Source organism: Copadichromis virginalis, linkage group LG6, assembly GCF_057382275.1.
Source record: "Copadichromis virginalis isolate Kocher_CV1m ecotype Utaka linkage group LG6, C_Virginalis_male_GT1.1, whole genome shotgun sequence".
Lineage (NCBI taxonomy): Eukaryota > Metazoa > Chordata > Actinopteri > Cichliformes > Cichlidae > Copadichromis > Copadichromis virginalis.
The window spans coordinates 28,142,961-28,169,491 of NC_140623.1; the positions used below are offsets into that span (position 1 = coordinate 28,142,961).

The following is a 26,531-nucleotide window of genomic DNA, read 5'->3' on the forward strand; positions in this document are numbered from 1 at the left end:
AACAAGTGTGGAATTGTTAATGAAGTAAAAAAGAGGAAAAACACTCTTCTGCTTGACAAATGCATGCAAGCAGTATCTCTAACTTGTACTAAACATACTTGGTTACTTTTCACATAAAACAGAACACAACTGGTTGAAAGCTCGTTAATTTACTGGTACAATTTCTTAAATAAATCAAGTACATCCTTCGCTTATAAACGGTGACATTTACAAGTAGCAGGAACAAAGTCATAAAAAAGTCATCAAAAAGGTCAAACCAATTAAGTGAGAAATATAAAAAGTTAACTGTTTTTTCTAAAGGCATTATGAACAGCACCCAAGTAGTAAAGCGCCTGGGGTTTGAGGGTGGAGAAGCTGTAGGAACAGTTTTGGTGGCACTCGAGAGAAACAGCATGCGCTAGTAATTAAGCCGTGTACTGTATCTAATTTCATTCTCAATCACCAGCAGCAAGTTTTTCGCTGCCGTATGGACTGACATGTTTAAGCCAGTCCATGCCTTTCTTTGTCATGACCTTGCTTGCTACGTGTGTGGTACGCTACAATATAAAATTCTAGGCTTTCACACAGAGTCACTCGAAGCGTTTCACGGCATGTTATAGCGCACGCAATCAGTCAAACATCGACTGCCAAGCATCTGGGCAAAAAAAAGTCCCAAGACTCCCTGTTTTTGAGCAAAGTCAACACACAGATAAAGGCACATAGTTCCCCAAGGTTAGTTGTGATGTGAGAAAATAACAGCACTGTCCAAGAAGACACTGAAGGATGGAATCACCCCCTGGTAAGACTGTGCTGGCTGAGAGTCAACTTGAATTTGACTCTCAGAGTTGCTGTGCCAAGCCAGTGGCCAGGAGCTGGCATCATAATGATATACTAGTAAGACTAGTCCACTCACGCACACCCTTTAAGAGCATCTCTAGTTTCTTACAATCCAAAGCACAGTGCTGATTATTTGATCTGTTTGTGGCTTGCGGTGTTCCCAAGTGTGCCTATGTCTTTATGCAACTATTTGGAGTTTTGTTCAAAATGCTTGTAAAGACATGTAAGTATGTGTTGAGGGAATGTATACATGTTTATTTTTAAGCAACTACACAGGGAGGACACAGAGCTGCAGCTTCACTGCTCTCAAAACTCTGCGGAACTCAACACAATCACATCAAAGCTGCACATCAGCCAGCATCCCTAATCTGATTTACTGCCATGAGATGCCTCCTAGCAGCATGGTGGACATTTGATACAATTTGCTGTCTAAGAAAAATTCAGGCCAAAGCCGATGTCTTGTTCTCCTTTTTGTGTTAGTTGGACACACCAAGGAAATTCCCATGCACCGCGGGAATAAATAAATCTGATCTCACATCTTGGAGTTCGTGGTGATTTGTCTTACAAATCCCTTTAACTCCCCGCACCTCCCTGTACACCACTCATCTGGACCTTGAGGTACAGTTACCTTTCATCCTTGGCACTATTACTATGTAGAAGACTGGTTTTATAAATGTTGTCTTAGCCATTAGGCAGATAAAACCTGAAGTCACTGAATATAATGTAGCTGTGCAACGCCTGTGCTATGTGTGGAAAACATCTGTTTTACTAAGAAAAGTTGAAACGTTGACAAAAGATCATTAACAACTACTAATAAACACTTTAACAATATTCTTTCTCACAATTCTGTTTCTTATTGCCTGAAGTTCAATATCCAACTTTACAGTCTATTACTTGAATATGCAATCTGTAAATGGTGTCCAAACCCACACTGCAACCGAACTATGCCCTTCTTACGCCTGCTGTCTTGTTTTTGATGATTCCTAAGAGGGAGTCCAAGGTTATGGCTACTTTCAACTCTGACCAGAAAATGAGTCGGTGTGCCAAAATCAGTCTGCACATTTCACAGGAAGCAAAGAGGCTGTGATACATGCATGAGTCTAATCAGTGAGGCATTCTTTTTAACCTCCTCTGCAGTCAGGACTGCAGACACCCGTGCACACTCTTAACTTTTCTTGACACTTGCTGTAGACTTTTGTTTAACTTTGGAGAAGTTGCAAGTGTGAGAAGCGAAACCTGGGGGATATATTCACAAGTCTGACCAAAATCAGAGAGCTGAACCAAAATGTTTTCCAGTGACCTGTTAAGTGATTGCAGATTAGTATTTCTGGTCTTGGCTGCTTTGTGATTATATGCCTTCAGGCACGTGACTGGAGCAAAGGGTTTGAGTGCTTTGCTCTCAGGTTGTTTGTATTTAGAGGCCGTGCAGCCAAGTGTACATAATTTAAGAGCACAAGTGTATTTTAATCTTTCTCTGCTTTTTTTTTTCTAGGAATAAAGAGAGTGGAAAAGGGCATTCGGGGGCATTTTTCATTCACTCATCAGTCAACTCTTATATTCTTATTCATAAAGTCTGTCATACCTCGTTCTGTTTTCTTGTTTAGCCAAAGAAAAAAGAGGAAGAAAGAATATCCTAAGTACAGGATCATATAGCAATAGAAATTGTATTTCTGTAGGACTGACAGATGGATGAAAGAGCATAGTTCCCTGTGAAAGAGCATTCCCAGACTATGAGCAAGAAATGAGAGGTCCAGTCTACCCCAGAGGAAACTCATTAACAGGAGCCAGAGGCCTCATCTCCCCACGTCCCTCCACTACCTATCACTGCCCAGTGTTCCAGTATCTCACACTATCTCCTGTGGGAAGATAATGCAGCTCAGACAATGTATCTCAGGACTACCACTATAAAAAAAACCCAAAACAAAACACACACAAAAACAGAAGCAGCTGTTCACAGTCATTTATCCTATATGCAGCCCAGGTGCCTAGCCACACTGTCTCTTTATCATCAGTGTCATCACTTACTCTCAAGGACATCCCAACAAATGAACGCAAACATTCGGTATCATCTCAGTGCAGATGGACTAATAAGAGATAGTCAGGGCTTTGAGGGCGGAAAACAAACACAAAAGAAAGGAGGGAAAGGCAGAACACTAGAAAGTGGGAGAAGCCAAAACAAAACTGTAAGCACTTCTATTACTGGCATGAGCTGGGAGTGAGGGCTTTCCACACTGATTTGGTATGTCAAAGGCGCACATCATTTGTTAAGGGATGAGCTGACACATTATTACATTGCTGCAATAAGATTGCAAAGGTTGTAAGACTGGAAATATAATAATATAATTGACAAAAATCTTACAACATGAAATATATTGCATATGGTGCTGGCAAGTTTTAGAGATGACTGGTTCTTATTTCAGTGATTAAAAACACTGATTTTTATTTTTTTATTTTTAAATTGATTGATGTTCAGTTCCTGTTAATGAACTTCACCACTTGTTATGTATGTAGCCCAATAAAGGTCCGCTGGGAAAGGGAAGGGATTATGCATCTGAACTGCTGTAAGGCATTTAATGTGGAACAGATGGGTAAAGTGCTTAGTTTGCATTAACAGCAAACTGCTTTAACAGCAAATGAACACCATAAACAGGAGCAGATTAGAAAATTATGTTTTTTTAAACTAAGATGACAAAACTGGGAGAATTACAAATAAAGGACTGTCAGATAAAAGGCGTAGTTTTACAGCACACCTGCAAACATTTCATTCATTTGAGTATTGTGGTAACGTCCTTTTAGATGGTAAATGTATATAAAAGTATATTGCATATATACTGCATATATTGCAGTGCAAACAACAACAACAACATAAACAAAACAGTACATCAGTATTTTGATTAATAAGAGGGCGTACTTCATTTTACATAGCCTTGAACTCACAACTGGGTCCAGTAATTCTAGCCTCAGAGTCATACGTCAAGTGATTAAGACAGTTGCTGTCTGTCACACACTGGTTATTTAAGACCATTTTATGCACAGTGCAGTTTATCTGATGTCAGTAGCCACTGAATATATATCGATGTGGTCAGGCAAGGAAAAACATGACCAAGGCTTTAATTGACAGGACAAGGCCAAACAATAAACGATAGAATTTCACACTATGCTATTCTGCTGGGTAAGACAAAACCTTAATGCTAAACTGTCAAACACACACTTCCTTCAGCTGCCCACTGACGGTGTTGGGTTAGCTAATGGTGCCCGGGAGCAGTACATCTCAGTGTGTCAGATTTACTGCACTGGTCTGCACTGGTCTGGCCGAGGAAAATGAAATTCTGGGAATGTTATAGGTGTTGTGGTGAAGTGGAAAGACATTAGAGGAGAAGCGAGTGTGGAGAAATGACCAAAATTTGCATTTTTAGTTTTTATTTTTTGCCATAATGTTGATGAAGCAGATGCTTAAAACCAAGATCTGAGCTCTAATCAGAACCAAGAGGTAGTTTCACCTGTTAGATTTTTTAATGCGCACACTTTCCAAACTGATTGGAGTCTGATGTTGAAAGGCTACCCCAGTTCTTGGCTTTAGGTTCTCAAGGCTGTAACCTGAGAGATAAATAAAACCGATTTACATCAGTGATCAGTGAAGGTATAAAGAAAGTTGTTGCATTCCACTTACCGACAGATAACAAACTGATTGGGCTTAAAGTCCTGATATAAAGGGAGTGAGGGGGAGAGAAAGTGGTTGACAAAATGCAGATTAAACATGTGATTCACTGGAGCTTAGTGACGTCAAAGTAGAAACGATGATGTTCAAATGAAGAACTTTTTGCAAGATGAATCACACAACACACATTAGAAGATGCCTCAGCAAAAAAAATATTCTTTAAACGAAGCAGGTGCACTGAATCTGCCACTAAACTAACAGATAAAGGATGTGACGATCCAGCGCTGTCAGCTGTATCTCTAGCCTCTGGGTGTGATGATGTCACAAGCAGCAAACGCAGATTCACTAACAAGGGGCTGGAATCGAATTCCTTGCAGGTCAGAGAATCCAAGCATACAATACTTAAAGAAATCTCTGCTCTATCTAACTGGCATATTAGCAATAACTTACCACCTGCACTGTAATATGTCTGCCTCAGAATGAACAGGACCACAGAGAACCGTAAAGAATGTGTTGCATATATGCACATAATCCACTCATACCAACTTAATAACACACTTGCCTCTCTGCCAAGTTTGGAAAATGTGCCACACACAGACACTCTGTTCATTTCGATGTTAATTTCCTCTCTGTCTATGCATGTCACGCGGGACAAAAATGTTACACCTGTAAGCAGATAATGTGCCTAAATGTCTTGGCTCTGTTTAGGCTGGAAGAAACATGAGAGGCCCACTGTTCAAACGTCTCTGTGAATATATAAATATGGACTTGTTCCTAAGGTTAGACAGATACGTTCTCTTCCTTTCAGAAAGTCATAATATTATTTCAGTGTGTAGTTTCTATGGAGGTTTCAGTCACCCATATTCCATTATTGGGTCTATCCGAAGAGGAATTATTACATCTTCAGTGTGTTCACCAATTAAATTGCCTTTTTGTTTCGGTACCCATTTCCTCCTCAGTGTGAAATATAGTGGAGTGCAATGCACTGTAAAGCATAATGATGTGGGGTAAAATGATGATTTACTCAGTCAAGTGTTTGCTGTGCAGCTTTCTCTACCCTGAATGGAAAATGTAGTCAGTGTAATAACACATTGAATGGCCACAACATTAAAACCACCAATGCAAAGTACACATTCATCTGGATGTTACTTTGAGGCGTTTCATCAATCTAAAAGCTGTTACAGACCTAGCACACCCCGCCACGGTAATGACACTCTCCAGAGGCAGTGGTCTCAGCAAGAGAATGCAGCTTGTGAAACAGCAAAAAAGGCTCAAGAAGGGAAACGAGAAACACCCAGGCTTGACCCATCCTCCAAACTCCACAGATCCCAATCTGATCAAGCATCCATGGGATGCGTCCTAACAAGCCTAATCCACAGAGGCCCCAATGGAAAGCATCTGCTGCCAGTGTCTGTCTAATTTCTGCATCGGTGCATTCAATTCAGTGGATGAGACTTTTCTTATATAATTGAAAAAGTGTTTTAAAGAAAAAAAATCCTTAGCTGAATGTGACCAAAACAAGCTCATATGTAAATACCTCTGAAAGAGTGCCGGGACACAACACACAATAAGCATGAAACAGTTATACCGCCTTATATTTTTTGAATCTATGGATATTATCCCCGTCTACAGCTTAACTGCATCAAAGCTGTATCAAATCACTGTAAACCAGATTACTGGGTAGAAGTTGCTTTACTTAAACAATCCAAACACAAGTGTAATTTCAATAATCTGGTCAATCTCAAGGATACAGAAGTCAGCATCAGCCCATGACGTCTGACGGTAAGCATCAGGCCAAACAGCAGCTGTAGGAACTGACAGGAGGAGGAACAGGAAAGAAACAAGCGAGGAGGAAGGAAGAAAGACAGAATAGCAGAGGAAAAGGAGGACAAAGGCAATCAGTGCTAGTTCCACACTGGCTTGACAAACAGAGACAGAGTTGTGAGTTTTTTTATGAGGGGTTAGACAGATGTTAGTTCTTCATGCTGAGGTTTTCACTGTCTCCCTTTCAGTGTTTACAGCTGAAGGCTTTCCGGTGATGGTATTGTGTCGTCTCAATACTGCGTTTCTTTCTGTTATTGCTGTAACCTCAGTATAATCAATAACAGACAAAAGGTACAGGAAGCTAGCATCCATCCAGCGCTATGTTTTTTTGTTTTGTTTTTTTAAATACATGCACAAGTGCCCCCGCCCACAGAAACATATTTGAAACTAAGAAAAGCACAATGTACATTAACACCACCTATTGATCAATTTTAGCCTTTAGCCAATGAAAATGTCTTACAGATGGAGTGAAAGAAATGCAGAAAAATACATAACAAACCTTCAAAATCTGAAATAATTCCCTCCAAGTGTGGGTTGACTCCAGAATCAGACATTTTTTCAGGCAGAAACCTTTTCTTTCAACTTCTAAAGAAAGTTTGTTGCTTTTGAACAAACTCAAAAATAGAATCAGTGTGAAACAAGTCGGAGCCCACAAGTTTCTCTTAAAGTATCAGCTGTTTCTCTCTGACTTCCCACCAACTTCTCTATGTTGCTGCATTCAGACTTCAGAGAGAGAGAGAAAAGGCAAGCCTCCTCCCTTCTCCTCCTCCCTGTAGTTACACACCCACCCTTCTCCCAAATGTCCTGTGTACGTGTGTTTCCCCTGCCCCCCACACACTCATACATGCACACTCATGTAGACAACAGACGTCACTCTGAGACCCTTTCCAACCAACCAACCAACCTGAGGTGTGATTTCCTCAGTCAGCCTCTGAACAGCTCTGAGAGCCGAAGTGGACAGCATGTCAAAAACCAAATTAAACTCAGATCAGACATCTTTGTTACAACTGTGGCTGTTATGATCACCTTCATAAAGAATACCTTCATTCTGGCACAGCTAGAGCGGGACTACAGTTAAAGTGAGCCTTTGAGGTTTCAGTTTTGGGTAAACAACCTCTAAAACTGGCTGACATGTTAATTAGAGTGCAGTCACTTCAGGAGTAGCTGCTTTCCTGTGACACGAAAACCTGAGAGACTTCCTGGAGAAAGTTGACATTAGGGATATACAATGGCGCCTCAGGGCAATCAGCAAGTGATTTGTGCACCAGCCCGCCTTGTGTGACTGTGTTATCAGGAGAAACATGGGAATTCAAGCTCCGTGGACACAGGTAATATAGCACTACTGCACTTCTGCTGGCAGTGGCACTGATGAAAAGCCTGCTTTTTGATGTGGTAGATATGGTTACATTGCTCGTCCTTGAGGCTGCTCTAACCAATTTGGTGACTGATCTTTGTAGCGATAGAGAAATCGTGTTGAAAAGGTGCTGACAAAACAACCCAAAGTGGTGAAATATCAAAGTTAGCCATGCGTTTACTTAACCACTTCCACTGTCTCCCTGTGGGACGTCCTACTGGATTTCTTATGCGGGAATCTACTGCGGAGTCAATGCAGCAGTGATGCTATCACGATAATTGATGATTGGTCATGAGTGAGCAGCTTATCACAACTTCCTGTTTGGAGACAGGAATGACTGCAAATGAGAATTGTGGCAAATACACTCTGATCCTGGGTTAGTTTTACAGTTTCCACACTAATGGTAGCGGTCATAAGCATTAATGTAGCAGATGATTCCCGACTGGCATTGAAGGGAAACCCAAAACTAAAGAATAAACCACAGGAAGCTGGTATTTCCCACTTCAGTGTCACACATTAGGTATCACAAATTAAATGGCGTCTTTCACCACAAGAATGGACAAAGAGGCTTAAGTGTTGCGTGGCACATTTACAGCTTTTAAGAAGCATTCGCGGAATCCTATCTGAATGAAAAGCTTCATTTTAAGGTGCACTGGGTGCCAAGCCCACCCAGTGGCCCCTAACCCTAACACCCGAGAGGTCAACAGTAACACAGAATAACACTGTGTGTTTGTGGTGCAGTGTCATTACTTCATACAACTGCTGTGAAGGTGTCTCAGGACAAAAAACAGAGCACAGCACATGCAGTGTATTCCAAATCCAATAGTAAAATATTAACATTTATTTTCACGTGTTGAGCTTTAAGTCCACCTTAATAAAGGACAGAGCAAAGTAATGATTAAGCTGTGTGTTCAGGTCTTTATAGTGTATATTAGTGTGTGTGTGTGTGTGTGTGTGTGGGCTCTCTCTGTATGCTGACTGTAGATTTTGTGCTGCACTGTGGACAATATGCAACATGATTCTGTAGCAGTTGCACTAAAGGACACACGGCTTGTGAAACACACACCTCATTTAAGCTTGTGTGTATTTATCCAAACATGGATACACAATCCAGGCAGGGCAACAGCATGAGCTCAAAAATCCAGAGTGACATCTGGAGTGACAAATCTGTGAGTAACATTACATGAAAATGTGCCTTTGTGTAAACTGACTGTAACTGCAGGCGCAGGTTTGTTTGTGAGTGTCTGCGGGTCCGTGTCCCTGAAAGAGCTCTGTAACAAACCGAGCCCGAATCATTCAGCGTCCTGTCTCTTTGGCAGTGAAAGACACCAGAACTGTTTGCTTTGTGTCTTTTACCTGTGCGCGAGTGTTCAACCCTTTAAGCAATGCGTTATTCCCAGAGCAGTTTAATGTTTTCACGAGCGGGGTTTGAATGGGATTTAATGATTCACGCTGAGATCACCTTGATGGGATTTTCCAGAGACATTGCATTTAATTGCACATTTATATTATAATCAATGCCTCAAAGAACACAAATACAATTTTTACTTTGAAGTGTTGGAGATGTAGAGCATTTCTAACATAGCAAAATCACAGATACTCTTAGGAAAAAGACATAATTTAATCACTTTGTTTTCTATATAGATTTGACATTAGGCCTGGATCAAAGTTGCACATTTTGCAGTCACCTAGGGTAGCACTGGCACATAAGGCCTTGCTTTAACTATGACTGTTCACTGGAAAAACTAGTGAGAACATAAAATGATTCATGTTGTCTCCATCGTAGTAAGATAAATTGGCTTAAAATTTGCGTGGACAATTTATAGTGGCAGGAGGCTGTCGTGGTCTGCAGACTTGGATGCTAGTCCCTGTGTAAGTAATTGGCCTCCTAAGTTTTTGGGTGAGACATACATTATGAGGGATGAAAAGCAAGCCTGAGTATTTTGTCCATGAAATGTTCCCACAAGTTCCCCATACACAGCTATCGCTTTGTTCATATTTTGACACTTTACCACTATTGTACAGTTGTTCGCACCCGAATGAACTTTTCAGAGGAGTTTGTTTATCTCTGTTTTCTCACCCTTATAATAACCCATGTTTCCATCATGTTGAGTAACATCACCTGTCAGAAATCCTCTCTCAGGAGGAGTGAAGGTGGGGCTTCCCTATCAGTTTCCTTTACTCTATGCACTGTTTTCATGGCTCCCTCATTTATCATTACTAAGTAATAATAAAAGAAACAATATGAGGTGAGATACTGGGAGAGCAGCGGGAGGAGAACTGCGAGGCGTTCACTCGTAGAGGATGTCCTGTACACCTTTTTTATGGAACATGGTGAGCTGAGTGATTTCCTTGATTTCCTTCAACTCTGGGTTCATGTGTATTTGTGGATGTGGGTGAGGTTATGTGCACGTGTCTTTTAGGGTGAGGGTATACAGCTCTCAGAGTGGATACACCACAACAGCACTTCTACAACCCCATATGCATGTGCTAAAAGAGTGAACAGTTAATTAAAGACAGAAGTTGCAGACTGTGTGCTCAGATTCATCTGAAGGCTAAAATTAAAAAATAATGCTAAACGTTGCGTGCTGATGTTTACGAATATAAATAGCCACAAACATAATTAGACATCTAAGATGCATTTTTAGAATATAATAACTTCGAGGAGAAAAGCAAACGTCGTATTCACATAAACCAAAAAGTTGCAAACAAAGTGGACTGCATTTTTAATGATAGATACAGTCTTTTGAAAACAGAGGGAAAAAGCACATCCTATGATTCAGTAGCCTGTAGAAGCTCGTTTAGCAGATATAAGTTGAAGTAATCCTTTTCTGTACAACTTTATCAATCTCTTACATCATTGTGGAAGAACTCTGGCCCGCTCTTCTTTACAGTGTTCCTTCAGTTCATTGAAGTTTCAAGTATTTATTTATGCACAGCTCTCTTCAGGTCCCACCACAGCATTTCTATCACGCTGATGTCTGGAATTTGACAGGGCCATAGCAACACCTCAATTTTTCAATACTTTTTCAGCCATTCTGTTGTAGATTTGTGCTTGGGATCATTGGCCTGTTGTATGACCCAAGCTTTATCTGTCGGACCGATGTGGTCTTATGGTCAACTCACTGACTGTAAGGCACCCTGATCCCGTGGCTGCAAAACAAGCTCAAATCATCGCTCTTCCACCACTGTGCTTGACAATTGGTATGAGGTGTTTGTGCTGATATGCTATGTTTGGTTTTTACCAAACATGGGGCTGTGCACTGTGGCCAGACATCTCCTTTTCTCAGAAGAACACAAGTAGTGTGGTTTGTTCAGTAGCAACTTTCCAAACCCCAAGCTGTGCTTTCCTGATCTTCTTAGTGAAAAGAGGCTTTCTCCTGGGAACCCTTCCAAACAAGTCATACTTGTTCGGTCTTTTTCTAACTGTACTGTCATGAACTTTAACATTTAACATGCTAACTGAGGCCTGCAGAGTCTGAGATGCAGCTTGGACTCTACTGAGCATTGCACAGTCTGAGCTTTGGATGAATTTGCTGGGTCATCACTGTGTTAACAAAACCTGACCAGACTAACTTTGTGTTTAGAGTTTATATAATGCATCATACTAAGACGTGTCGAGACAAGAACTTGATGAAACTTCTTGATCTTAACAAATGTGAGGAGATGTTTATTTGCCTTATTTCCCAAAGGAAGTGTATCAACTTGTCTTTTTAAAACTATCAAAGAGGGCTTTAACCGTCCTATTTAATATCCTTTTTACATCTACTGAATTATTGTCATTTGATTCTAAACAGGCCACAAAATACTGCAATTAATGTAATCGCAACAGTCATGATGGCTATTTCCTTCCAGTTTAAATGCTAACACATAAAGCAACTTGACACATCTCTTATGTCAAGTCGTAGGCTTTGATTTATTTTCCTTTAGTTGTATTTTCAAAGTAATTCTAACAAGTCAATGTGTTCACCATACAGGACAGCCATGGTAGATGACATCTCATGTTGAACATATTACTTCAATCCCAAACAGATGAAGAAAAGGAACAAGATGGTTGTGTTACAAATGCACACAAGAATTATTTTTGCACTTTTAAGCAATCACAGTCTTAGCTCTTACCATTTACAAAACAGAGGCTGAGAGGATCAGCGATGGGTGGTGTAAGGGCTGGGGCAGCTGTCAAGACAACAGGTCCAAACTAAACCATACAGCACAGACGGAAAACCAGGAAACAGCCATGCAAGACTTCCTTAAATAAGAGGAAGTCTTGCATGGACCAGGGTGAAGTCATATCTAACTACAATGCTTTCTTGTTGGCAAAACAATGCTCTGTCACATATCTCGAAAACACCACCCGTGACCGCCTCCCAGTTATTGTGACAGTCTTTACTAAATTCATCAACCTCCATAAGAATCACTTCAGCTGTAAAATATGAATCATCCACAAGGGAAATTTCACAAACTGAGAGAAATGGTGACTACAGTGCAGGAGATAAAATGACACTGCAACAGTGCCATCAAGTGGAAACAAAGATAGGTGTGCCATGTGTGTCTATGCATAATGCCACTCACTGAGCTCAAACACCTGATTTAAAGAGACTGTTGCTCATCTTGATGCCAGGATTTAATTATTTAAAAAAAGCTCAATAAGTCAGATTAGAGATTTAGCAAATCTATACATTTAAAAAGAGTATAGAATAGAAGAGAACTAAGTAGCAGCAGATGCAAGAAAGTTGAAAGAGTTTTCTTTCCAGAGCTAAATCGTATTAGCAGGAATATTAGCTCTGCTTCCTATCCCCCTCAATTTAAAATAAACTGCATGTGCCAGCTAGAACTAATCTGACAACTAGGCTGTGCAGCTTAAAATGCTGTGATGACAGCAAGGAGACTCAGCTCTGTCTATCTACTGATGGGCTGTGTATGTGGATCAACTGTACCCAAAGCTGGTAGCTTCAGTTCAGCAGCAACTGGAAGATTTCTCTTTCTGGGAAGTCATATTTGACAGCTCATCACATGAGATTTACTCACTGGCTCTTTGTGTGCGAGAGCTGATAGAAATAGTCTGAGCACTTTACAGCCTACTGTACCTGTGGCTGTGCGTTCAATCAATGATAAACAAAGAAGAAAAGTTGAAGGTTTGTAGCTCATGCAACATCTATGAGACGTAGATCAGAAGGTTAAAGTTGACCTGTAGACGGACGCGCACACACAAACACACACAGACACACAAACACACGCAGACACAGGGCAGCGGCTCCCACCGCAACAGATCAAGCAATGCAAACGCAAGTGGGGTGGCTATAGCTGAATGCTGCCGTACTGCTAAGAAGCTGCTTCCATCTGAAGTCTAACCAAAAGAAAAGAAGCTACGCTGAACAAAACGTTGAACTTACCAGCTATTCTGTCTCGCTCCATAACTCAATGGCTACCTCAGATAGCCACATGCAACCCTCTCGCTTTTCTCTCCTCTCTTTCCTTCCCTCTCTTTTTTCTGCTTGAAGACTTCCCCTTTCTCCTGACTTAGTCACCCTGTCCCCCTCTTCCAACCCTCCCTCTCTCCTCCCTCCTCTTCCTCCCTCCGTCTCCCTTGCTCTTACTTCCTCCAAGTTTTAATGTCTTCAGTCTGTCAGAATAACAAGTGAACAGAACAGACAACCACAGCCATGTGCGAGTCATATGGAGTCCCTCTTTCTTGCTTTCTTTTCTTTCTCTCTTTCTTGATTTTCTCTCCTACACACATATTTCACAGACTTTTATCATAAGCGGACACTTTTTCACTGTCGCCTTTTTTCTCCCTCCACTTTTCTTTTTCCAGTGTTTTATATTATCCCCATGATACCGAAACGAGTCCTCCTTTCTCTTTATCTCGCCTGCTCCCGTGACACTGAGGCTGTATTATCTCTTTCAAATAGAACTTCAGCCCACTTGGCCATAGGTCCTCATGTGAAAATAAACTCGCTTATTTCAAGAGAAATACTCTTAACAGTCCACAAGGACTCCCTGAACTACTCCAAGAACACACACTACATGTTTCCATGTCATCATTGCTATACTAATTATGCTATCAGGATATACAAACCCTACATTCACCAAGGCCAACATTTCAAACCACAGATGAGTCTCTAAGTGGATTAAAGAGATTTCTCATCCAACCTAATCTAAAAACACTTCAGTCCTGGCACTCATGAATGAGGAGCCTCTCAATGAGGCTTCTTTGCAACTTGCTAATAATCGTCATTACAAGATCTCCACCAACAAGCTTGTTGACCTCTGTGTCTGTGTCTTTCAGCTCAGCATTTAGGAAATGACAACATTTTTCACAGTCTGAAAGCATAATTGTTCTGTGAAACCAAAACCAGATTTAGCAGCAGAAATCACTGGTGCTCCAGAGCAGCATGCACACATACTTCACACATCATGCCTGACCCTCTGCTTGCTGCTCAACAAGGTCAAGGGCCACTTAGGGAGCTGCTCTCTTGGCAAAACAAACTCATACGCATCCATCTTTGTTTTTGTGTCTGGGAAAGAATGAGGAGTAATAGACTAACATGCAACGACTCACTTCCTCTTTCTTAGAAGGAACATCCCTTCTTTAAATTGCAAAGCTAACGTCAGCAGAAAGCATAAACCTAAAACAGTCTTTGTATCACCCACAAAAAAATACATGAAAACAAGCGGATAGACAACATCTCTCTTTATTCAGACCTTGGACAAAGTGGTCAAATAACCTGTAAGGATTACTGTCCAAAAGTCTTGAGCCGCTCTTCTTCTCTTTATATTTTGTTAGGAAAATGGGAAATACGTGCAGCGATTTACTGAAACATGTGCAAACATAATGGAAAGTATGCAAGGCCAAGAGAGAGTTTATACAATTGTAATGAGCTTGAAATTCAATATTTGGTATGACCACCTCCATTCTTCAAACACAGCCTGAACTCTCTTAGACAGGATTTGTTGTAATTTCTTTAAACAGTCTTCAGGAATAGTTCTTCGGGCTTCTTGAAGGGCATTCAGAGCTCTTCTTTGGATGTTGGCTGCCTTTTGCTCTGTACTTTGTCAAGATGATCGTACACTGCCGCGACGATGTTGAGCTCTTGGGTCTTGGAACACAAGTTCACGACTGAAAGAGTTCCATTGTGTGTTTTTCTATTCAGGTATGTATTCACTGCATTGGCAGTGAGTTTGGGATCACTGTAATGCTAAGAAATGAAGCTGCTTTCAGTCCCAAGCTTTCCTGATGGTACTGCATGGTAGATCCAAATGTTTTCAGTCCATCAATTTTGACAAGATCTCAACGCAGAACCCAAACCATGACAGAGCCTTCACCATGTTTACTTCTGGACAGTCACCCTCATTTCTGATGAGTCAGATATATTTCTCAGGTCCTGCCAGGTCATTACAACAAATATAACAAATAACAATATAGCAAGAAACAAAAGAAGTACAGTGACAATCAGTATAGTAAGAAAGTGCCTAAAGATGTAATTAAAATGGGTTATGCATAAATATAACACCGGTTCATCTCTTGAGTTAGATGCCTTTTTATGCTTAGATGATTTTTAGGTGAGCGTTAAGTGGCTGAACTAACAAAACACATTAAAATGGTCAAAGAATGGACTGAAAGTGAGTGAAAAAGCAGCCAATGTCCAAAGAAAAACATTCATAAAACCTTGAGAATTATTGCAGAAGACAACTTTAAAAAAAATTACAGCCAGGTCTGGCTCCTTTTGTCTGGCGCCGTTGCACAGTACTGTATTTCCTGTAATGATGAGAAGATTTTCTCTATTTGGAGTGCACTTTTACCAGAGCACTTTCATCTTCAGTCTTTTGTAACCAAATGTTTGTTTTGCTTTGTCTGTGTTTCAAATTTCAGGGCTAGTAAGGGAAAGATTATTCCCATTATTTCACATTTTTCAACACGCTTTTCCACATCAAATGAACACAAATGGTAGAGGGGTGGATCATCCTGACTAAAACAGGAAGCGCCACTAACATACAAAAAAATACACAGCTTCCACTCTTCTGTAGTCCCGGGGGCCATCATTTGACATCTGCAAAAGGGAAGAGCAGAAGAAACAGATTAGGGATATTCAAGTGTAGGTGCGATGTGAGGATTTAAGTAGCTTTAGCTCCAGGGAGGCTCTGTGGCTAATTGCAATAATTAGAGTTTTAATAATACCTAGAATAAAAACAATCATTTTATATATCATTAACAAGGTTAATAAAACAAAATAACTATTTTAAAAATAAAAACACATGGATTATAGCGCACAAAGGGCTTTAAATACAAACACCTGACCGAAGATTCTGGTAAAATCTTATGTCTCATAAGTTGGTTGTAATTAAGATTTCCATTTATATTTCTAAACATCCATATGCATTTATAAATTGCAATGTTTTTACCTTGGAAAGTCTGCCTCAGATCAGCCATTTTTTCAAGGGCTGAGAACAATTACCGCAGCTCTGAATTCCACCCGTCTGGTGAGTTTAGATGACGATAAAATTCTGATGGAGGAGACCTTTTAAACCCCAAATCGGAATAAAAACACAGACAAATTGTGAGTGAGCGTCCTGGCGTTGAATCCATATGGCAAGCAGGAAGTCGATGTTGTGACAAAAGTGTGCGTTTAAAAATAGAGATATGTCTGTTTTGGCCACTGGCTCTTTCTGCCCCACGATGATTTTCCAGACTTACAAAGCTGCAGTTAATCACAAGGTCAGAACCCCCCCCCCCCGCCGGCCCACACACACACACACACACACCAAACACACAACATGTGCTTGTGCATTTGTTGACTCACTCACATATAACACAACAGAAATGTAGTTTTTGATGCTGCAAAATGTGTTAAAATGCCACGTTTGACATTAAGAGCTACTTTTGTTTTCTTTTATTTTTGGATGGAGACAAGTTATGCTCCAGAATCATGTTTCTTGCACTCTCTCCCTGTTATATATGTCTCACTCTTCTTCTCTGATTTGTGTGTGCAGGTATCTATTAGTACACAGGAATGTGCACATTTACATGGAAACATCCTTTAAATGGCGCCGATGATGTGGATGCAGGAGCTAGGGTTAGTAAAGATTATTATAACTTAAGGATAAATAGACATTCCATGACTTAGTTTACTTATTTAATATGAAAGTGAAAACAAAGATAAAAAAACCCCAAAATAACATTTTAGATATTTTATCATTTTATTTATGAGTTTAATTACCATTTCTTTTCCTAATTATCTCACATAACCTAGTTTGGGGAAGTGTTGCTGGAAGATTACTCGCAGCAGTGCTTTGGATCTTTATTTAAAGTGACACTGACCTTTCAGCTTTATTTATTTAAATGTTCTTTTTCTGCTTGAATATAAATTACAAGTTTAAAGAGGGACATTATTAGCTTCAAACAGCTCATAAAAAGGGGTTTAACTGTGTTAGTTTTGAGAGAATTCATGTTCCCAGTGAATAAACATGACATTTATGGCCTCGTTTCTCTTGCATATGCCTTCTGTTTAACTATACATAGTAAACTGGCCTTGGTCCTAGAAAGAATCTCTTTTGTATAGCAAAACCCAAACATTTTAGATGTATGTGACAGACCAAAAGACTTTATTTTGGGTGCTGCAAAACAAAATTTGTGCGTAGTTTATGGGAAATTTGTTTCTTTGAGCTTGTAAAAGACATAAATCAGACAGTTTGGGAGACAGACAGAGGCCTCCCTCATTCATACCTTTCAACACCTCTCCATCACCTGCTGGAGAGATAACCTCCTATCACACACGCACGCACGCACGCACACACACACACACACACACACACACACACACACACACACACACACACACACACACACACACACACACATAATCAGCCTCTATTATCTGTATGTGCCTCTGTTATGAATTTAAGTCATTTCATTGACATAAATACACAAACACTATAAGGCAGATGGTCATGAGACAGAAAGGCACGTGCGCTCGTTCACTCATGTGCGACAAGCTCAACCCCCACCCACCCTGTCCAGATGAACGCAAGGTTATCACACATTGACTAAGAGTGGATGGAGAGCCTTGGGGTGCACATTAATGTAAGCCGTCACTGCATAGCCCGACCTATGGGCAAAACGTGACTCAAACATGCTAAATTTAGTTCTATAACAGTCGGGCAAAAAAGCTCACCAGCATGTAAGCCAACACTAAAGGGATGCCTGCAGGGCAGCGGTGCACAATGAAGGAGAAAGAAACAGCGAGTAGAAGATAAAAGATGAAATGAGAAGAGGAGGAGCGAGCATGGGAAGCGGTGAAAGAGGCAAATTGAGGGGAAAGAGAGGAGAAAAGGTGAGAGCTGAAAGCTTCTTGTGTCTTCAGGAGTGAAAAACACCTTTTAGATGGATCTACACTCAGACTGCACACTCTACAGACAAAACTAAACTTGGCAAATTAAAACTGATTTGTAGTTGAGTGTTTATTTTCAGCTAGTTATACAGCCGCTGCAATGCAAGAGTTGTAAAAAGAAAATCTACAAACATTGTGCTTTCATGGGAAGATATTTTTACTGGGAGATGGGGGAGAACAGTTTAAAATGAAATGAATGATGGTTGGATTTCATTTGGCTGCTTGAGTTTCAGGGTCTTGGCATTGTGCGCGGTTGGTCAGTGTAACAATGGCATGGTTAACAGGGACAGAACAAGAAAGCCATTATGAATGTTCCTGCTGACACTTGTGCTACAAACTAAAGTGAATTATTACCTTTAGATGTCACATATTTACTTTACATGTGATGATTATTAAAAGGCCAAATTATCCTATTTACATTGTTAATTTACTTGTGAGAGTGATGATGTTCGCACGGACGAGCCTTCCAGGGGAGATTGGCTTCTGATTGGCTAACTGAGTCTGTCTTGAACTTGTTTGGTGTCTTTAGAGTCATGTAGGAGAAAACAAACTCAGCCCACAATAACCAGTCATCATGTTTGTGATCTTCATGTGACCATGAATTCTGCTACATTTAAGAGAAAGTGCACTTTAGCCAGAGCAAACTTTATAAGTATGGATTCCAGGTTAAAGAAATAAATCTCTGCTGTTACACCTCATTTACACGTAAGAATAAATCTGGCTTCAAGTAAACAGACAAGCACCTGTCAAAACACAGGCAGACATACAGAAACACATTGCAATTTATGCTGCGCATTCACGCTGCAGTGCAAACACATATATTCATATGTAATAACAGAGACAGTGACATGCCTAACTGCACACACATACACACACACACACGTGCACAGCTCGCTCAAATCCTCTCTTTTCTCCAAATGTTCAGTATTCAAGAATCCCATCTGCACTCAGGAGATGGTGGAGAGCTAAAAAAAACAGTAATAACAAAAAGTGATGTGGTGCTGTTAGCCACAGTCTGATGACCTCACCACAGAGCTACGCAGCACTCATCTTCCCCCTGCTGCATGTGCACCACACACATACACAGTGAGACACACACACACAGAGAGAAAGGCACTGTCCTCCTCATTTACGTCCCCTGCTGCTTCTGCTGCTCCAGCCTACACACACAACCTGGGGCATGTACAGGGAAGACACAACACTTCACATCACTCATCTACACAAGCCAAATTTAGAACTGGGCCCATGTGCTCACACAAACCTCGGGAAATGCATTTTTGTAAACAGAAAAGAACTCCGACGCTACAGTACTGAACTAAAAATAACAATCCACCTTCTAAGTCACTAAATCACAAAAAGCCCAGGAGCTATTCAGACACTTTTAGACCGTGAGAGCTCATCGTTACAGCAATCTGGGAATTAGAAAAAGAAAGAACGAGAGAAGATCTTATCCTAGGTTTTTAGATCGTAGACTCCCGGCCCAGCTGCACGGCCCTGCAGACAATCTACTGGGTGAAGTTTTTTTTCTATTCAATGCATCAGATATGTTTGAAATAATACATGTCAGCTATGTATGGAAGCTGAACAACCCAGCCTGCTTCCCATTCATCATCATGCAGATTTTGAACTGCTGATCTGTTGGCTTAAGTGAATCAAGTCAGGCTGGATTCAGTAAAAAGAATAAACGACTGTCTAAGTATTGTAAACATTTCATTTATATGAACCATATAAATCTCTGTGGGGAAACCCCCTTTGAGATTTCCATGTAGCCACTTCGACATTTGGGGTTGTTCAAAAGAAAGATTTACAAAATGTTAGTGCGAAAGACTGAAAACATGAGAAAAAATATAGCAGCAACTAGAGGTCTCAAACCACGACCGAATCTGCAATACAAACACCTACCGGCTCCATTTCTCAGTCTTATTCCATGTTAAGAAATCAGCCACGAGAAACTGTAAACCACCTTTTTAAAACATGCAAGTCACAATGTTTAGAGCTCCTGTGGGTAAAGAACAAAATTTGAGTTTATTTTGTGGTAATAATCCAATCATGATGGAGTCATTACATGTTTTTATGCATGCTTTTCATCATATTAAAAAAACGCAAGAAGAATAAACAGGTCATAATTGACTTGGATGTAAATTAATTTAACACAACAAATATGACCTAAAGTGATAAAAACAAATAAATCTCAGATGTGTTACTGATATGAGAACCACTATGGCTAGCCACATGGCCTGCACTCTTGTGAGTGTGCACAGCTCTGTGTGTTAAATTGGGAGTTTAAGATGGTTCCGCTTTTTCAACAAGCTCCCACTGCTCATTGTGCGAACGACACAATCACAGAATGAACAGCAATGGAAACTATAGAAACAACACAAGAACAAACAGAAGAGAAACGGCGCAGTTCCCGATCTAATGACGATGCCGTAAGTCAGCAAAGTCGCTATTAATCATGTCGTATTGCTAAGTATTTCCTGTTATTTAAACCGCAACCCTCTGTATTGGTGAGATTATAGGAAGGAAAAGGCAACAGATTGACCTGAAAAGTGTTTGTAGATGCATTAGAGGCCACTGAAGGCAACAAAGTGGAACAGCCGTGGCATAAACCACTCACCGCCTGGAAGTAAGAGCAGCTTGCAGTCACACCAGCGGCACGGTGAGGCTGTGATTAAATATAGCAGTGCTGCAGGTATAATGTCTACCATGATCACCAGCTTACTGAAGCATGTTAGCGTGTTTATGAACCTGAACAGAACTTGTGGTGACGCTAAATACAAGTTCAAGGGGGTTCCAAGATTTAGTGGGATTCATCCCTTGAGTATCTCCGAGGTCTGTAAATAATTTCAAAGCAAGCCATCCAATATCTCAAGACAGTTAAGGCTCCGCCCGAGAAGATGTTTCACAGCTCATAATATTAGCAGTACAAAACACATAGCTGAAGTAATTACTGATGCTGACTCAGCAGCTGGTACATCCTTGTTGAGATGCACTCAAGCAATCCTCTGTGAGAACCAGAAAGTGAACCAATCCATGACACACACTTACACAGAGTGAAACACGCTCACACAGTCCATCCAGCCAAATCCAGTTCACAGGAAAGCCCATTCCTTTAAGCTATAACTCACACAGGCTCCTCTCTCCCAGTTCTCTGACAATTTAAATCCCATTCTCAGGTCATTTGGACTGTCGGAGGCTGTAAAAGTGCTAGTAGTGCAGTCTGCATGTCTGTCCATCCCAGCGTGGTTGTGGTAACACTGCTGGCTATTTCCTATTCACCATAAGGTAATCATTAGATGTGATAGTGGGCTGGCAGCAGTCTGCATAAAATGGGATATCCTAAAAGTTCTTGATCCCTTGCAGGAAATAAGGCGTCTGTTGCAGCAACTGATAAATATTTGGACACTAAGTAGATGCTGCAGACAGTAGCCGAAGCCGCTGTGCATCGTTATTAACCGTGCAGGACTTCTTGTTTTCTAAAAAGCTCATTTTGAGTTCTGATTATCACAGAAGCCAGAATAAAAACAGCCTGAAATACTGACGTCCCAAATCCATATGAGATTTGTTAGGCTCTAACAATAACAGTCTGTCAGCAATGCTACATTTGCTACAGTGTGTAATATACCTCATTGTGCATTATAAACTTACAGTCCACAGTGGTTAACTGCGCATTAGGTAAATGACTAAGGTAAGCTTAGACAGCACGGATGAGAGGAGCAAAGCTATGCGATTTGGCTGATTATCATAAGGCACAGAATCCTGCCACATAAGCCCCAGGCCTCCTGCTTTCACCTCCATCTCTACAAATTAGCCTGAACTGATGGAGGGATAATGCTGGAAAGAAAAAGGAGGGAGAAAGAGAGGAGAGTTCCTGTGGTTCCCTGTGGCTTCAGACCTCTGTAATCAGCATGCCAAGCTCCTGATGTCTAAATCCACAACTCGGACCCAGACAGCACACGCACATACTCATCACACACAGGCAAAGATACACATAGGCACATGCACACAGATGCACACAGAGCGAGTGCCTGACACATGAGCTCTGCGGTGTTCATGTGGAGATTGGCAAAGAAGTACGTCCCAAATAAATGCAAGAAGACAGAGTTTCAATTACATAAGCTGTGTGTTGCACAGATCCGAGGTTAAAGAGAATTCATTAACATTTTTCTGACTTTTCTAAAGAGATGAGAAAAAAAAAAAAGATTAGTGAGATTTTTAACAGACCCCAAGTCATGCTGGATTTTAGAGGCAGATACTGTTACAGTGCGACTTTTGGATAAGAGTGACTTCAGTTATTATTAAATTACTGTGACCCAGATATGAGTGGGCCAAAAAAAAATTCACAAGTGGTCTGCAGTGGGAGAAAGACGTAATGGAGTTGCTGTTTTTAAACACATTTAACAATCTGTGCTGGAATTTCATTTTATTTAAGTACATAATCACAACAGTCACAAATAATACCTATAATTGTAGTAATGGCAGCTACAGTAGCAAGAAGTGATACAAGATCTTCATGAGAATGACGATCTTGAGCAAATTATTATGTTATCATTTTCACATAATAAAGGTAGAATTTATTGTCCATCCGTTTTCCTCAGCTTACCCAATTGAGGGTCAAAGGCTAGCTGGAGCCTATTGTAGCTGTCATAGGGAAAGAAGTGGGGTACACTCTGGACAGGTTGTCAGTGTGTTGCAGGGCAATACAACATTAGACAGACAGTCATTCACAGCTGTGGCATACCATTAATCGGCCACACCAATTAGTTTAATCCAATGGATGCATTTAGACAATGGAAGGAAGCTGAAGTAACTCAATGGAAGCCATGCAGAGAAGCGAAGAAAATACAAACATCACACAGAAAAGCCTCAAATCAAATAAACTCAAGAAGATTAAAAACATAAAAACATGTGTAGGTTACCACGCCATAAAGCAGTGAACGCAACAAAATAAAACAAAAGAATGGGACCTATTGTGTAAGCCTGGGTGAATAAAAAGGTTTTGAGTCTGTTTTTAAATATATATCCACAGTTATAATTGATCTCAGGTCTGTAGGCAGCTTGTTCCAAAGACCAGGACCACAATAAATAAAAGCACCGTTAAGCACCGGACTGGACTGTGAGCAGCTGCTTGTTGGCCAACTGCAACTGCATTCTGTTATTCTGCAGCTCAATAAGTGAGCTGACATGATTTCAACTTTATGTTCATGGAAACTGCATCTCAGTTTGATGTAAATAAAGATACTGGCCAAAAATGGATGATTGTAAGTGGTCACTGATCATCCTCCACAACTCATCATTCATGCCTTTCTGTCTTTTTACTTTGTGAAAGGGGTCAGGCTAATATTTTGACACGGATACCTTATATCATTGGAATTTTGTCTGATACCTCAGAGGAAACATTTTCTCACTGTAAAAAAAATGTCCCTGTAAGACACTAATAATAACCATGTAACGGGACAGTGGATGCCCTCATTATGATCATCCCATGCTTTAACTAATGACATGTGCTTGTAACATCAGGTGTTTCTTTAATGAACATGCAGCAACATTTTTCATGACTGGCTGGCTGCTCATCATGATAAGCAGCAGTGACATGGCCTGTTTTCATCCTTATGTTATTCACGGGGGGGTTTGTTAAGCTGAAACGTCATTGTCCGCCTTCTCTATTTATAGCCAAACTCTGACACAGTGGCAAATGATGTCATACTTGCATGTGTGCGTCTGTGTCCATGCGTGTACACTTAAGCACAAGGGTATATGCAAGGGTATATCAGGTTATTCATCAGCAACTTTATTCAGATGTGACTTACAGATATTAACAGGGACGAAGTGAGATGTAAAACCTCAAGAGACGGAGCAAAATCAAATGACATTTTCTGCAGTAGGTGGGAACGCTTTAGGCTAATATCTGAAGGAAAAAGTCCAGACCTTTCAGTGAGTAAAACCTTGGCTGAGTAACTTCTATCTCAGAGTGCCACTAAGGGATAAAACTGAGCTTTTGTACATGGCAGTCATGAAAGAAGACTGATAAAAGCAGTCAAACGCTAAAGCAGGGGTTTTAAAGTGATAAGGATTATATGAACTGGAAAACTTGGCAGCCTGACTCTAAGGTAGTGAATTAAACAGACGCATACCGATGAATACCAAAGTCTCCAAAGGCGGCCTTATTATCACAGGGAGAAGTAGTGAATGCAGTCCAGGCCAATATGTGACTCAGACTGAAGGGAATCTAGCTTAGCTGTCACTAAAGAGCCATTGTTAGGAAGAAATAAAGAGCTGCATTGACTTCCCTCATCTGCTCTTTCTCTAGGGGACCTACTGGTGTGGTTTAGTGGGAGGCTGCATGATGTGGAATTTAAAGTGTGATGGATTTTTAAAGAAATCAGTTAGACTCAATAGTGCTAACGTCTGAGCAATATCTATAAGCTAAAGGGAGCGAGCAGCTAGCTAGTGGTACAATCACCATAACAGTGGGTAAAGACCGTGATGTTGAAAATCTATTGTTACCATGTGCAAGTGACATGTTTAGATTTCACGCTTTGCTTTTCCAAAGCATGAAATGGACACACATGCAGAAGCTGCATTACCAGCAGGGAGAGATAATATATTTAACACAAAGAGATCGCTAGTGAACAAAAAAGGTAAGAAGTACATTCCAGGGTCCTTCATCGCCAGAAACGATTAGGCCGTGCAGTTAATGTGTATTTAAATGTAAATGTGTTAATAATGTCTGTTTAAAATGCTTTCGCATTATTATTTTTATGTTAACTGTGCTGTTAAAGCTCATTAATCTTTAGATCCAGTCTTAATGTCCAAAATCCAACCTGTTCTCATGGATAGATTGACGTTCCCCATTCTTTATCAATAGTTTTAGGTTGCTGACAAATAAAAAACAAAACGTTATATTAATAACTGTTTGTCTGTACTGACTTAATAGAGGCCAATTATATTTACAGAAAGGTATTCTGATCAATGACAGTACTTCTGTCTTAAATTGTATTATGTACAAAATTTTTAAGGAAAATAACATTTTAACATGACAGTTACATTTAATAAACATTTGCTAAACGTCTGACTGCTGGTATACAAATACTCACATGAGAAGTATAGCATGTACTAACAAAAATCAGCTCACTCTACTGTATATTGTAGTGAGTGGGCCATGCCCCCCACTACATGTAATCCAGCAGGCTAAATCCTGGCCATCATCGGGCTGGTGCACTGCAGAGAAGTTGACTCATTAATAATTTGCCATTTCCTTATAATATAAGAAAAGGTAGGACTGTGTACTCAAAATAAAGCTGTGCCCATTGCAGTGTCCTTTGATATATCAACTTCAAAGCACTGCAGTAGAGATTTTGAGAGACAAAACAAAATTCCTATAAAAACATGTGTTTGCAATGGGAAATTAATTATCAGCTGCACATTTTCCAGTGTCCTGTATTTCGTCCACAAGTCGACATCTCCTGCTTCATTGCATTTTTCTGTGAAATCTTCTATTCAAGTCGAGCAAATACACACAACCAGCCCTCAGCAAAAATCCACCATTAAAAAAAAAGTCCACTCAAGCTTAGGCTGTTTTCAAAAAGCATGACAATATATATCACAGCTGACTGGGATCTCTCATGCATAGGAAGAGCAAGAGAAAAAAGACAACAGTGCTTCTTTGACTCCGCTGGATCTCACTGTTCATTGAGGTTTACATTACATGAAACTACAGAACAACATGTGCACCTCCAGTTCAACAAGCCCAACAGACTGTTAGTCTTACCGGACTTTAATAAATCAGAACAACATAACATAATCTTATATGTGACCTGACCAGGAACAACACAACGGTCCCACTTAAGAGTATAAAATTCAGCATCAGGTACCAGGAAAATGAGAGAACCTTCCGACACTTCCCAAAAGTTGCTCTTTCTGAAAGCATTGGCATTTTTCAGGCATATTCAGTGGGACTTTTTAACCTTAGCTTTGAAGGTATGTTTAAAGTAATTACGAAAAATGAAAGATTTTACACATCAATGGTCTGTTATCTTAGGCTGTTTGAACTAATGCACCAGATCATAGCTACACTCCAGAATACATCCGCACAACTTCACACATCTGCACTCCCAGTAATGTTACACTTCAACTAAAACTTTGCAAAAAAGATATGCAAAATGAGAAAGACCAAAAAACTTCCCGTTAAAGCATATTTATTAGGGGAAATGCATTTTCAATACTACTAATTGGGTTCTCTCTCAGTTCAGCCATGAATGCTCTAGCCTGGGAGAAAATCTGACACCTTAAGGTCATGATGCTGCGTGAAAAAAAAACGCTGGAGTTACAAGCTTTGAGCTAAAAAGGGGTGAGTGCGGCTGCCAGGTCTTATGGGTTTTCTTTTTCTGGAGGGAGAGCAGACTAGACACTCTAATGATCAAAGTGTACAGAGACCTTTGAGAGAAAATGTTTGCGTTATTCACTCAGCAGTGATAATCCTCCTAGGCTG

General features: G+C 40.4%; 1 protein-coding gene across 3 annotated transcripts in view; it reads right to left on the reverse strand.

The window, feature by feature from the left end:
* The window catches only part of septin9b (septin 9b), a 70,587-nt gene that overhangs the window by 42,716 nt on the left and 1,340 nt on the right, over positions 1-26,531 (reverse strand). Inside the window, exon 1 of one of the 3 annotated variants that reach the window (XM_085459667.1) lies at positions 13,046-13,129. The exons of 1 other annotated variant lie outside the window; for it this stretch is intronic. In XM_085459667.1, the coding sequence (XP_085315793.1) occupies positions 13,046-13,067 (22 nt within the window). In that variant the 5' untranslated portion in view covers positions 13,068-13,129. Of the gene's footprint in view, positions 1-6,797; positions 6,995-13,045; positions 13,130-26,531 lie in introns of those variants that run through there. One more of the 3 variants, XM_085459665.1, reaches the window with a different exon arrangement.